Source organism: Bubalus bubalis, chromosome 20, assembly GCF_019923935.1.
Source record: "Bubalus bubalis isolate 160015118507 breed Murrah chromosome 20, NDDB_SH_1, whole genome shotgun sequence".
Classification (NCBI taxonomy): Eukaryota; Metazoa; Chordata; class Mammalia; order Artiodactyla; family Bovidae; genus Bubalus; species Bubalus bubalis.
This window is the reverse complement of record NC_059176.1, coordinates 44,004,854-44,019,718: the sequence shown is the minus strand read 5'-3', so window position 1 is coordinate 44,019,718 and position 14,865 is coordinate 44,004,854. Positions and strand designations below refer to the sequence as shown.

The 14,865-nt window shown below is 48.8% G+C and overlaps 1 protein-coding gene across 3 annotated transcripts in view; it reads left to right on the top strand.

The window, feature by feature from the left end:
• FAH (fumarylacetoacetate hydrolase) overlaps positions 1–9,506 on the top strand; it is a 30,669-nt gene extending 21,163 nt beyond the window's left edge. For 2 of the 3 annotated variants that reach the window (XM_044933039.2, XM_044933040.2), the window contains exons 12-13: positions 764–865; positions 9,258–9,506. In XM_044933039.2, coding sequence (XP_044788974.2) covers positions 764–865; positions 9,258–9,479 — 324 coding nt within the window. In that variant the 3' untranslated portion in view covers positions 9,480–9,506. Of the gene's footprint in view, positions 1–763; positions 866–1,657; positions 1,776–9,257 lie in introns of all 3 variants that reach the window. The other variant, XM_006076593.4, reaches the window with a different exon arrangement.
• The last annotated feature ends 5,359 nt before the right edge of the window (positions 9,507–14,865 follow it).

The following is a 14,865-nucleotide window of genomic DNA, read 5'->3' as shown; positions in this document are numbered from 1 at the left end:
TGCTGACCATTGAACATCCTCTGATTCAATGTATTCCTGTTTCTTCTAGTCTCCCTCTTAATTTAACTTTATTCTGGACTCCTTAGGCTGCTAAGAAGGAATGGGGGAGCCTGCTTAAGGGTTCTTTTGTGCAAAAATCCATTTCTGAGGTTTCCTTTTCCTGGGTGTGTAGCTTCAGGAGGGGCAGACCTGAGGAGCTGTGGGCTTGAGGCGCAGGAGTGCAGCCCCTGAGATGCTCAGCGGGCACGTGGTCCTTGGTCACTTCCCACCAGGCCTGACCTCCTGTAGTGCTCCCTCATCCTTTAGGCTGCTCTGAGGTTCTGTTTGAGTTGTTCAGCTCTGTTGCCCAGTGTCTGTTCCAAGGCCTGAGGTCTTTGCTCATGAGACAGTTTTGCTGTAGTGAGGACCTAGACCTTGTCAACTCAGGACTCTGGGGTGATTTCAGGACAAAGTGGGATTATGGACTCCTGAGCATGCTGCACGTTGAGGGTCTGAGCAGTGAGGTTTGCAACTCCAGGAGTGCTTCTTGGAGAAGGTGGGTTAGGGTTGGGCTAGAAGGAGCCCAGGAGCTAGGGCTCTAGCTGGTGAAGGGGCAGGGAGAGAACTGGGGTAGGTCACAGGGTAAGTGCAGGAGGACAGCTTGTCCTTGCTCTAGGGACTGGGAGAGAGCCCGGGGCGGGCTGCTGTGAGTGGGGCTTGCTGCTCCGGGCAGCTCAGGAGAAGCCTGTCCTGCCCGTCCCCATCTCTGTGTCCTCGCCCGCAGTACATGTACTGGACAATGCTGCAGCAGCTCACCCACCACTCTGTCAATGGCTGCAACCTGCAGCCGGGCGACCTCTTGGCTTCTGGAACCATCAGCGGGCCAGTAAGTATGTGATTGGTTCCCCTGGGAGCTGCCTGCGTGGAGCATCCCTATTCCCTGTACAGACTGGAAGGTTCTCCCTTGAGAGGGGAGTCCAGCCTGAGCATGCATATCTTACGACCCTGTCCACCTCATAGCTTCATCCATCTCTGGGTGCAGAAGGGGCTCCTTTTTCAAATGCAGAAGAGATCGGGATAGGGGTGAGAGGCTGCCTCTGTCTACTGGGGGGAGTGAGAATGACACAGGGGGCCACTGTTGTATCTGGTTGTCACCACCTCACAGCACATCCTTCCAGAATGAGGTGGCCCCACTGCTAACCGCCCCCACCATGAACCTTTGGTGATGACTTTGGTTGGTGCACGGACTAGCCACTTCCTGCAAGGTCCAGACCTCAGGCTCTTTTTGATGGAAAGTCTCTTCCTAGCAGGGGGGTGGGGTGGGGTGGGGCGCTGCCAAGAGTAACAGCATCTGGGTAAGCCCCAGCCTCCAGAGTGGGCAGGGGCCTGGCAGGCGCCTGGCAGGATGGGCCTGGGCAGGTTGGCCCAGCATCCCCCCAACGCCCAAATCCTGAATGAAGTAAGCAGGGCACGTAAGGTACCTGGACTTGACATTTCCAGGGTGATTCCCACCAAGGCAGGGTCTCTGGGGGCTGTGGGGTCCCTTACTCCTTCCCAGGCCTCACCCCTACCCCTCGCCTTGCTAACCACTGTCCGCACCAGATCTGACCCGCCCACGGTGATGGAAACACTGTGATGTAAATGCCTGTGACAACTTCTTCCCCTTCTTGCTATGAAGGAGCCAGAGAGCTTTGGCTGCATGCTGGAGCTGTCATGGAAGGGCACAAGGGCCATAGAGCTGGGGAATGGCCAGACCAGGAAGTTCCTGCTGGACGGGGATGAAGTCATCATGACAGGTGAGGGAGGGCGCCAGGCCCACAGGCGGCATCTCCTCCTCGCCGTCCTCGCCGTCTGCCGGGAAGCCATCTGTCCCAACTGTCCCCACTCCGGCCTTCCCGGTTCTGTGTCTGCTTCTTCTGGCCTTCACCCAAGCCCTGCCTGACAGGGACTGAAAAGAAGTGAAGTGAAAGTCGCTCAGTCGTGTCCGACTCTTTGCGACCCCATGGACTATACAGTCCATGGAATTTTGTAGGCCAGAATACTGGAGTGAGTAGCCATTCCCTTCTCCAAGGGATCTTCCCAACACAGGGATCAAACCCAGGGCTCCCGCATTGCAGGCAGATTCTTTACCAGCTGAGCCACCAGGGAAGCCCAAGAATACTGGAGTGGGTATTCCCCGGGAATACCCTTCTCCAGGGGATCTTCGTGACTCAGAACTCGAACTGGGGTCTTTTGCATTGAAGGTGGATTCTTTACCAGCTGAACTACCAGGAAGTCCCAGCTCTGTGTCTGCTTGTTCTGGCCTTCACCCTAGCCCTGCCTGCCAGGGACTGGCTTTATTTACTTTAAATCTTTTAATCAAGCCATGTTGCATGTGGGATCTTAGTTCCCCGACCAGGAATCACACCCGTGTCCCCTGCAGTAAAAGTGCAAAATCTTAACCACTGGTCCACCAGGGAAGTCCCTGCCGAGAACTTTAAATCAGAGTCTTCCTGGAGCAAAAAGACCAAGGAAGTCCAGCTCAGTGTCTCCTTCCCCCCAGATCAAAGTGATAAAATAATGGCAGGTTTCACGTTCTGAACTTTGCAGTGCAGAGACCCTGTGCCTTCTGACCTTGTGCCCTTTGACCCTGTGCCTATTACCTGACTGAGTTAGTGACAAGATTTCTAGCGGCCCATTCTGAGGGGCTTCCCAGGTGCTGTTAGTAGTGAAGAACCTGCCTGCTAATGCAGGAGATGCAAGAGATGCAGGTTCAATCCCTTGGTTGGGAAGATGCCCTGGAGGAGGGCATGGCAACCCACGCCAGTATTCTTGCCTGGAGAATCCCCAAGGAGAGAGGAACCTGGAGGGCTACAGTCCACGGAGTCACAAAAGAGCTGGACATGACTGAGCGTATGAGCACACACATTTCAAGCAGGTTAGGGCACCCTTACCCCTTTGAGGGGCCATTATGCCTATCATTTAATATTGCTGGAGAGGAAGGCGCCACCGTGGTCAGAGTCACACAGATTCAGGTTGGACTCCCACATCGCCAGTAGCTCTGGGACCTTCCTCAGGTTATTGAATCTTTCTGAGACTCAGTTTCCTCATCTTTAAAATGGAGCTAAGGATACAGTGCCTAGTCTCACAGCGTGGTTGTAAAAATGAGTTCAGTTCAGTTGCTCAGTTGTGTCTGACTCTTTGCAACCCCATGAACTGCAGCACGCCAGGCCTCCCTGTCCATCACCAACTCCCAGAGTCCACCCAAACCCATGTCCATCGAGTTGATGATGCCATGCAACCATCTCATCCTCTGCCATCCCCTTCTCCTCCTGGCCTAAATCTTTCCCAGCATCAGGGTTTTTTCCAATGAGTCAGCTCTTAGCCTCAGGTAACCAAAGTATTGGAGTTTCAGCTTCAACGTCAGTCCTTCCAATGAACACCCAGGACTGATCTCCCTTAGGATGGACTGGTTGGATCTCCTTGCAGTCCAAGGGACTCTCAAGAGTCTTCTCCAACACCACAGTTCAAAAGCATCAATTCTTCGGTGCTCAGCTTTCTTTATAGTCCAACTCTGCCATCCATATGTGACCACTGGAAAAACCATAGCCTTGACTAGACGGACCTTTGTTGGCAAAGTAATGTCTCTGCTTTTTAATATGCCATCTAGGTTGGTCATAACTTTCCTTTCAAGGAGTAAGCGTCTTTTAATTTCATGGCTACAATCACCATCTGCAGTGATTTTGGAGCCCCCCAAAATAAAGTCAGCCACTGTTTCCACTGTTTCTCCATCTATTTCCCATAAAGTGATGGGACCGGATGCCATGATCTTAGTGTTCTGGATGTTGAGCTTTAAGCCAACTTTTTCACTCTCCTCTTTCACTTTCATCAAGAGGCTCTTTTGCTCTTCTTCACTTTCTGCCATAAGGGTGGTGTCATCTGCATATCTGAGGTTATTGATATTTCTCCCAGCAATCTTGATTCCAGCTTGTGCTTCCTCCAGCCCAGCATTTCTCATGATGTACTCTGCATATAAGTTAAATAAGCAGGGTGACAATATATAGCCTTGACGTACTCCTTTTCCTATCTAGAACCAGTCTGTTGTTCCATGTCCAGTTCTAACTATTGCTTCTTGACCTGCATACAGGTTTCTCGAGAGGCAGGTCAGGTGGTCTGGTATTCCCATCTCATTCAGAATTTTCCACAGTTTATTGTGATCCACACAGTCAAAGGCTTTGGCATAGTCAATAAAGCAGAAATAGATGTTTTTCTGAAACTCCCTTGCTTTTTTGATGATCCAGCAGATGTTGGCAATTTGATCTCTGGTTCCTCTGCCTTTTCTAAAACCAGCTTGAACATCAGGAAGTTCACGGTTCACGTATTGCTGAAGCCTGGCTTGGAGAATTTTGAACATTACTTTACTAGCATGTGAGATGAGTGCAATTGTGTGGTAGCTGAGCATTCTTTGGCATTGCCTTTCTTTGGGATTGGAATGAAAACTGACCTTTTCCAGTGTTGTGGCCACTGCTGAGTTTTCCGTATTTGCTGGCATGACCCAGTTTAATCCTTCAGGGCAGGGGCTGTGGATTCCCCTGGGTTCCCGTGGTGAACTGGGAGGTGCAGGGCCCACCCGTCTGGGGTTGTGCTCCACCACCGCTGCAGCACTGTTTTACAGACGGAAGGCCCAGCAGTGGGTAAATGACTTGCCTTGGATCTTGCAACCAGTAAGTCAGGAAGAGATTTCCCATCCAGGTAGCTGGTTTTCAGAACCCTGATTCTTCACCCCTTTGATAACATCTAAAGAGCCTCACAAGGCACGCGTTACTTTGTGAGCACTTAAAATTCGCAACGGTTGTCACCCCTGTCCTCATCATTATTGATGTTTTTTCCAGAACCCACTCTTGAGAAGGCCCAGCATCCTGACCCCTTCTTCTTCTTTTTTTTTAAATGCATATTATTTTTAAAATTTTATTTCTTTACTTATTTTAATGACTGTACTGGGTCTTTGCGGCTGTGCACAAGCTTTCTCTAGTTTCTGCAAACTGGAGCTACTCCACGAAAGAGAAGCCCCTGCAATGGACTCCCTGGCACCCCAACTAGAGAGTAGTCCCTGCTCACCACAACTAGAGGAAGCCCTCGTGCAGCAGCAAAGATCCAGTGCAGCCAAAAACAAATAAATGAAAATTTTAAAATTTTTTAGAAAGAAAAGAGGAAAATGGAGATAGATGGGTGGAAGTCTCAGGAACAAGAATAAGAATTATATTTGGCAGGTGGGGCATTTTGGGAAGCTGGAAAACTGAGCTGTCACTAGGACACTCGTTCCCCTTGGGATGCAGTGGGGAGCAGGCAGAGGCTCTACGCTGTGCTTAGCCACTCAGTTGTATCCAACCCTTTGCAACCCCGTGGACTGTAGCCCACCAGGCTCCTCTGTCCATGGGATTCTCCAGGTAAGAATGCTGGAGTGGGTTGCCATTTCCTTCTCCAAGGGATCTTCCCAACCCAGGGGTCAAACCCAGGTCTCCTGCATTGCAGGTGGATTCTTTACCATCTGGGCCACCAGGGAAGCCCCAGGCAGAGGGTCAGTCTCCAGGAAAGAGCCAGCGACTGGGCTGACATCCCAGAGGAGACGAGCACGCTTTTCCCTTCCGTGTCCATGGTTGATGGAACTAACTCAGTGAGGCCAGGGAGCTGCCTTCCCGCTCTGCCCAGGTCTCAGTGGCATGCTCTGACTTGGGAGTGGACTTTCCTCACTCTCTGGCCTCTCTGGGCCCCTGGTCCCTGCCTGGATACACCTGCCCCCAGCTTCTCCTCCCTGGCCTGGGGAGCAGCGGCCTGAGGGCCCAGAAGATGGTCCTGGGTGCAGAGCATCACTTCCATCCTCAGGGCCACGGTCTTTGGGGGACATTTGGCAGCAACTGGAGCCAGTTTTGGCTGACTCTGAAGGGCAGCAAGGGATGCTGCTAGACATCCCAAGTGCACAGGACAGCCTGTCTTGAGAATCATCCATCCAGCTCTAACTGTCACTAGTCACTAAGGTTCAGAAACCCTGTTCAGCACCTGCCCTCCAGCTGTAAGATGGGGAGGAAGTGGCTGGCTCTCCTACCAGGATGTCACTGTGTATCTGTGCTTAAGGAAGCAGGTAGTGCTGTTTGCTGGGAGGGTTGGTGCTGTTGTGCCCAGGGCAGGAAGGAGCCATGTGACTGACAGTGCCCAGCGTTGGGGGTGGGGAGGAGAAAGACACTCCATCAGTGTTTGCAGCTCTCCAGGAAGAAGGCTCTTAAAAAATACTGCCTTTTGGAGTGACTTGTCTTGATAGATGATTGATGCATTTCTGCCAGGTTTTGCTTTAATAGGCTTCCCCCCACCCCCGCCCCGGGGACACAAATGTTTCTGAGCATCAAGATTCAAAAGTGACTGATAGAACAATAATGAAACTGAGCAACAGAATAGGCAAGGATATTGCTCTGGACCAAAGGTGACCCTGAGTGTTAGGGGTTAGTGCTGGGGTGGCCAGGATGTCCTCAGGGATGCCAGGGACAGTGAGGGGCAGGTTTGGGGGTGTAGTTGGAATAGCCCACAGGGAGAATGAGGTGGCTGGTCAGACAGGAGGAGGGAGGTGGGAGGAGACAGGCTGGGTCAGCAGGGCACAGGTGGCTGTGCGGACTCACTGGGAGGGCTTTTTGGGGACTTCCTTTCATTCCAATCCCAAATAAAGGCAATGCCAAAGAATGCTCAAACTACTGCACAATTGCACTCATCTCACACGCTAGTAAAGTAATACTTGAAATTCTCCATGGCAGGCTTCAGCAATACATGAACCATGAACTTCCAGATGTTCAAGGTGGTTTTAGAAAAAGCAGAGGAACCAGAGATCAAATTGCCAACATCTGCTAGATCATCGAAAAAGCAAGGGAGTTTCAGAAAAACATCTATTTCTGCTTTTTTGACTATGCCAAAGCCTTTGACTGTGTGGATCACAATAAACTGGAAAATTCTGAAGGAGATGGGAATACTAGACCACCTGACATGACTCCTGAGAAATCTGTATCAGGTCAGGAAGCAACAGTTAGAACTGGACATGGAACAACAGACTGGTCCAAATAGGAAAAGGAGTACATCAAGGCTGTATATTGTCACCCTGCTTATTTAACTTATATGCAGAGTACATCATGAGAAACGCTGGGCTGGAGGAAGCACAAGCTGGAATCAAGATTGCTGGGAGAAATATCAATAACCTCAGATATGCAGATGACACCACCCTTATGGCAGAAAGTGAAGAAGAACTAAAGAGCCTCTTGATGAAAGTGAAAGAGGAGAGTGAAAAAGTTGGCTTTAAGCTCAACATCCAGAAGACTTTAAGATATGGCATCCAGTCCCATCACTTCATGGCAAATAGATGGGGAAACAGTGGAAACAGTGTCAGACTTTATTTTGGGGGGCTCCAAAATCACTGCAGATGGTGATTGCAGCCATGAAATTAAAAGACACTTACTCCTTGGAAGGAAAGTTATGACCAATCTGCTGCTGCTGCTGCTAAGTCACTTCAGTCGTGTCCAACTCTGTGACCCCATAGACGGCAGCCCACCAGGCTCCCCCGTCCCTGGGATTCTCCAGGCAAGAATACTGGAGTAGATTGCCATTGCCTTCTCCAATGCATGAAAGTGAAAAGTGAAAGTGAAGTTGCTCAGTTGTGTCCGACTCTTCGCGACCCCATGGACTGCAGCCTACCAGGCTCCTCCATCCATGGGATTTTCTAGACAAGAGTACTGGAGTGGGGTGCCATCGCCTTCTCCGATGACCAACCTAGACAGCATATTAAGAAGCAGAGACATTACTTTGCCAAAAAAGGTCTGTCTAGTCAAGGCTATGGTTTTTCCAGTGGTCATGTATGGATGTGAGAGTTGGACTATAAAGAAAGCTGAGTCCAGAAGAATTGATGCTTTTGAACTGTGGTGTTGGAGAAGACTCTTGAGAATCCCATGAACTGCAAGGAGATCCAACCAGTCCATCCTAAAGGAGATCAGTCCTGGGTGTTCATTGGAAGGACTGATGTTGAAGCTGAAACTCCAATCCTTTGGCCACCTGATGTGAAGAACTGACTCATTGGAAAAGACCCTGATGATGGGGAAGATTGAGGGCAGGGGGAGAAGGGGACGACAGAGGATGAGATGGTTGGATGGCATCACGGACTCAGTGGACATGGGTTTGGGTGGATTCCGGGAGTTGGTGATGGACAGGGAGGCCTGGCATGCTGCGGTTCATGGGGTCGCAAAGAGTCGGACACGACTGAGCAACTGAACTGAACTGAGTTGACCCATCTCTCAAGGTTGCCTTCGGTCTCATGCTATTTCCTCTGTTGGGCATGCCCTTTTCATTGTCCCCCTCCTGGCGAACTCCTACCCACCCATTAAATCCCCACTCAGGTGGGGTTCCCATCAGCAGCAAGTTCCCTCCTTTCTTCTCCTGTCTTCTCCACACTGCTCTCCCAGCACCTCATAGACTTTTCTACTCTAATTCATATTAGTTGGGCAGCTCATGGTGAATGGACCCTTCTCAGGTACAGGGACAAAGGCCTCCTGCTGTCTGCCTTTCTGGAATTGATTGAATTTGTTAAACATCTGCTTTGGGGGAGGTGTCATGCTGGGACTTCACCCAAGTGTGTCATTAAATCCTCACCACCTCAAGAGGAAAGGATTGCTATTCCCATTTGTAGACAAGGGAGTAGCTGAGCTCAGAGGTTAAACAAGCTGCCCCCAGACCCCCAGCTTATAATTCTCCTAATAGCTGACACTGAGCATTTGCCCTGGGCCAAGCACTTCTGGGAGTTCTCTGTGTATTAACTCACGTCATCTTTGTTATAGTCTTGCTCAGTGGGTACTATCATTAGATCCATTTCACAGATGAGGAAACTGAGTTCCCAGGAAACCCAAGTAGGTGCAGGAGCCAGACTTTGAACCCTGGCCTCAGGCTAATTAGCAGACCTAATTAGGATTTGAACTCAGACTCATAGAGGGAGAGTTGACCTCTGTCTCTTCCTTCGCCTCTCAGGAGAGCCATCGTTCCATCCTTGCACTACTTTCTGGGGTCCCCGACAGTGGGATGGGCCTGGAGTTCCATCTTGGTGCTCTGTCCAGGTCCTGGGGAGGGTAGTTTTCTGTCGAATATACCTATTTGTCATCCTGATGGTGCCTTTCTGCCCCGGGCCCAGCCGTGTGCTGACCGGTGCTGTGGCTGCCTGGGCGTTGGTTCCCTGAGCTTGGCGGCTCTGTGGCTGACCCCCTGTCCTCTCTCTGTTACAGGGCACTGCCAGGGGGATGGGTACCGCATTGGCTTCGGCCAGTGTGCGGGAAAAGTGCTGCCTGCCCTCTCGCTCGCCTGAGGTCCTCTCTGCTCTCCCAGAAACACCAGACTGGCACGCCGCCCCCTCCACCTCCCTGGGGGGACCAGGGGCCCCCACTGTGGCTGCGGGCCTAGTTCTTCATTCAATAATAAAGCTGCTGTGCTCTGTCTTCATGCTCTGAGCCTGGCACGGCTGTGCACAATGGCTACTCATGTTCTTGGTTTGTTTTTGTTCTGTTATTTTGTTAGTTTGCTTTTTTTTTTTTTTCATGGCCACACCATAGACATGCAGAATTTCCCATCCCAGGGACTGAACCCATGCCCCCTGCATTGGAAGCTTGGAGTCTTAACCACTGGACTACCAGGAAGTCCTTGTGTTCTTGGTTTGACTTGGTGGGTCAAGGTGTGTACTGCTTCCTTGAGAGGCATTCTTTAACTTGTTTTTCGGTTTTTATTAGTGAGGGTGAGGGTCTGATGCTTTTCATCAGACATCCTGGGCCTCCTGGTATTTTCCGGAATATGGGAAAAGAATGACACTCGTATTTGTGAAGAGTTCTCCAAAGAAACAGAACCTATAGGAGATTTATAGGGAGAGAGGTTTGTTTCAAGGAACTGGCTCAAGTGATTGGGCTTCTCAGGTGGCACTATTGGTAAAGAACCTGCCTGCCAATGCAGGAGACATAAGAGACATGGGTTTGATCCCTGGGTCGTGAAGATGCCCTGGAGGAGGGCATGACAACCCACTCCAGGATTCTTGCCTGGAGAATCCCATGGACAGAGAAGCCTAGTGGGTCCATAAGGTAGCAAAGAGTTGTGCACAACTGAAGCAACTTAGCGAGCACATGTGTGATTGTGGAAAGTCCAAAATCTGCAGGGTAGGGTGGGCTGGGCAGCCCGAGCCTCAGGGAAGAGCTGCAGTGTGAGTCTGAAGGTATCCCCGGCAGAGCCCCCTCCTCTTCCAGGGAGAGTAGGCCTTTTTCTCTTAGGGCTTCAGCTGACTAGATGAGGCCCACCCCCATATTAGAGAGGATAATCTGCTTTACTCAAAGGTCACCAACTTCAGTGTTAATCTCATATGAAAAATACTTTCACAGCCACATCTAGACTAATATTGGACCAAATTTCTGGGTACTGTGGCTCAGCCAAGTTGACATACAGATTTACCCATTGCAGTACCTCTCACATTTGTGGAGTCCTATCCCAAGGTCACAGGTGCGAGGTCTTGTTCCAAGGCCACAGATGCAGAGCCCAGCACCGAGGTCACCTCTGGAACTGACTGAGCCCCCTAGCCAAGGTTGCCGTGAGTCACCCTGATCCTTAGTGGTTAGCTCCCTGACCAGTAAAAATACCCACCCTAACCAACCACCTAATGCCACCCTTCTAGCAGGAATTTTCCTTGTCTTGAGACTATAAAGGTTGGCTATTGACCCATGAAAACGGTCGGCTCTCCCTTGAGCCAGCCCGCTGTTCTAACAGCATCCCGTGGGGTCTCCCTGGTCTGTCAGGAGGTCAGCCTGCTGTGTTTGCAGAGCTCACATCATCTCTGCTCTTTGTTCTTAATAAACTCGCTTCTTTCTGAAATGCTCTGTGTCTGGAAATTCTTTTCTAACTTGTGCTTAGACAGATTGTATTCATAGGTCCACCTCTGCCTAGCCAAGAATATACATGGAGATTCACTTATGTCTCAATATTTAAGAGAAATGAGCGAAGCCAACAAACTATTAAATACTCTTTATTCTTCTCCCTGGCCTACATGTTTTCATAATTACAAAACAAAAAATATTTGCAAAGCTATGGTTTTTATATGATTGAAAATTCACCAGATATCAACTATAAATGAATATAATTATCATTACCCTTGAAAAATGTTAATGGGATGGCGATTGTGGGATGAGCACTAAAGATGTACAAATTCATGAATTGCTATATCAATATTTTTAAAATAAAATTTTATTATTTAAGTTAGTTTTTCTTGCCTTAATTTCATTAGAATCACTAATTATACTCTCTTAAGCTATTCACATAATTTGGGTTTTATTGACAGACTAATGTAAATGATGATAAAGTAAATTGAGTTACACTCAAAGTGTATGAAATGTAAATATTTTCAACACCTTAAATGTTAAAAATTGAAAAATTTATATTCATTTCCAGTTATTCTTTTTTAAAAAGATTTTTTGACGGGGACCATTTTTAAAGTCTTTATTGAATTTGTTACAATATTGCGTGTGTTTCACGTTTTGGTTTTTTGGCCCTGAGGCATGTGGAATCTTAGCTCCCTGACCAGGGATTGAACCCACAGCTCCTGCATTGGAAGGAGAAGTCTTAACCAGTGGACCACCAGGGAAGTCCTCAATAATTTTTCTTTGACATTCAAAATTATCTATTAAAATTCAAAGGTAAGATACAAATTATAATTAAAGAACATTAACATCAAATTTATTTAAATCAAGTTGAAATGTTTAAATTTTTTTTAATTCAATTAAATTCTACTAAATACTTGTTATAAAAATAAAACTATTTGCAATCCTAGTGTTCAGCGTCACCTAGTTGCAAAGTAAAGAATTAATATCACTCTCTGTTTATTTTATGTAAGTATACATTAATATGAATTAGTTGACGTTGCAAAATGGGCCCTAGCTGCCATGTGCAGCTGTTGTGAATGCCATGCCGGAACCACACATTGAAAAGCAAGGAAATGAATTTAGGGTAGGACTGAGGAATGACACCGGGGCAATCATCCGCTGCATTCATGCTGTAGGAAGTAGTTACTGACCATCAGGTTCTCTTACCACAGTGCTTCTGCTGCCCTGCGCCCCCTGGAGGGGGGAGGAAGTGTCCATCGAGAGTGCTGGCTCTGATCCACCACACAGCTGTGTGGCATTCACATGGCACTTTTGTTTTGAGGGCACCACCCAGAGGTGTGAAGAGTCCCTGGGGCTTGAGTCCCAAGGAGATAAGGGCCCATGTGTTCTTTATTTATTTATTTATTTTCTCACTTTTTGGCCACACCACTTGGCATGTGAAATTTTAGTTCCCCGACCAGGGATCGAACTATTGCCCCCTGTGGTGAAAGCTCAGAGCCTTAACCACTGGACCACCAGTGAAGTCCCCCCATGTGCTCTTGAATACATTCATTTGTGTGTGTGTGTTTGTGATAGGCTGGGCCCTCTGGAGCATGGATCCCAGGGAAAGCCTACCTCCTCCCCAGGCCTACAGGCAATACTGTGCCTTTACCTCTATCTCTGGACCCCCACACTGTCTCAGATATCTTTTTGTATAAATGAAGACACTTGAGGACTTCCCTGGTGGTCCATGGTTAAAACTTCTTCCAATGCAGGGGTGTGGGTTTGATCCCTGGTCAGGGAGCTAGGATCTCACATGCCTTTTGGCCAAAAAACCAAAAACATGAAACAGAAGCAATATTGCAGCAAGTTCAACAAAGACCTTGAAAATGGTCCACATTAAAAAAAAAAATTTTTTTTTAAATAAATGAAGAGACTTGTTCATTTCACATAACTAGAGAGTGGTAGAACTGAGACTGGACTCCACAGCTTTGGACTTCTAGGGCTAATTGTGAAACAGTGGTTGGAACCTTGATTTTGATCCTTGGAAGTGAGCTTCTCAGGGCAGGGTTGTGCTTGACTTATCTTTGTGTCCAAACCCCTTTACACAGGTTGCTATTTAATCACTTCAGTCATGTCAGACTCTGCAGCCCCATGGACTGTAGCCCACCGCTCCTCTGTCGATGGGATTTTCCAGGCAAGAATACTGGAATGGGTTGCCATGCCCTCCTCCAGGGGATCTTCCTGACCCAGGATTCAAACCTGCATCTTCTGCATTGGCAGGCAGGTTCTTTATCACTGAGCCATCAGGGAAACCCAGCACAGTAGCTGCTCATAAACATGTGTGGCATTGCATCACAAAGTTGCCTATCTCATCACTGTGAGCTCAATATGAAGCTTTTCCAAATTATATTAGAGCTGCATTTGGTAATCCAAGAGAAGGAAAAGGGCTTCCTAGGTGGTGCAGTGGTAAAGAATCCAGCTGCCAATGCAGGAGATGAGATTCAGGTTCGATCTCTGGGTCAAGAAGATCTTCTGGAGAAGGGAATGGCAACTCACTCCAGTATTCTTGCCTGGGAAATCCCATGGACAGAGGAGCCTGGTGGGCTACAGTCCATGAGGTCACAGACAGCTGGACACAACTGAGTATCTGAGCAGAGCAGAGAAAGAAAAAATCATGTGTTTAAGGATGGTCATTGCAGCATTCCTGATGTAGCCCAAGTTTCAGCCCTGTGGGTGTCATCCCATCACAGCCCTCTGGAGTCATTCCTTCCTTAGTGTCTATTCATAGGAAGCCAGAGCCCCCATTCCATCTTCAAGGTGACACCCAATATTTCCCCACTTAATGGACTGACTGATATGAAACAGGGCTGACTTGTAGTATTTGTTGTTGTTTAGTTGCTCAGTCATGTCTGACTCATTTGTGATGCCATAAACTGTAGCCTGTCAGGCTCCCCTATCCATGGGATTTCCCAAGCAAGAATACTGGAGTGGGTAGCCATTCCCTTTTCCAGGGGATCTTCCTGACCCAGGGATCAAACACTCATCTCCTGCATTTGCAGGCAGATTCTTTACCACTGTGGAGAAGGAAATGGCAACCCACTCCAGTACTCTTGCCTGGAGAGTCCCATGGACGGAGGAGCCTGGTGGGCTACAGTCCATGGGGTCGCAAAGAGTCAGACACGACTGAGCGAATCCTTTCTCTCTCTCTCTCTCTCTCTCTACCACTGAACCAGCTGGGAAACCCCCACAGAAACAATACAAGAATACAAAAACCAGATTTAGCCCTATAATATTTTATGACAGTAGAAGGTAGCTGGAGATTCTACATGCTATCAAACAATATGATACATGACCCCTAGGGGAGGAGTATAATTACTGGGAGGAGTTGTGGATTAATCAGCTGCTTCTCTGTGTAGTCAGGCTGAAGGAGTCTGAGTTCCCCGGTCCCTCTTAATGACTGTATTAGGCCAGAGGACACCCTTTTTCTTGGAGAAATGAGCACAACAGAACTTAGTGAGGTCACCCTGTTCTTGGTGCAGAAGGGAGGAGAGAGAGTGGACCAAACTTCATAAGAAGCCCGAGAGGCATCAATGACTGACACTGATCCCCTCTCCCAGATAGTCACAGTTTGAAAGCCAGTTTAGAAGCTCTTGCTGGGCCATGCCTAAGATCTGCTGGCAGGAAGAGCATCCGGGGCTCCATGCAGGTTCCTCTCCCTCTGTTCCTCCAGAACTGCTGGTCATCCTTCCCTGTCCTGCCATGTCTTGGGAGGAGGAAGACCTCCATGCATGACGTCACCCAGGCTCCCACCCTCTGGCTTCTGCCTGGCTTCAGTAGAGGCACAAGCTGAGGGTGGAATGTAAGAGGAGAAAGAAGGCGGGGGTACCCACGCTGCTCACCCCTTCCCTGCTGGGCTAGGGTTTGGGCGGCTCTGTGCCAGCGTCTCCCTGCCTACCTATGGCTCAATAACACTTGCTTGTTTCTGATTCCACCATTCCCT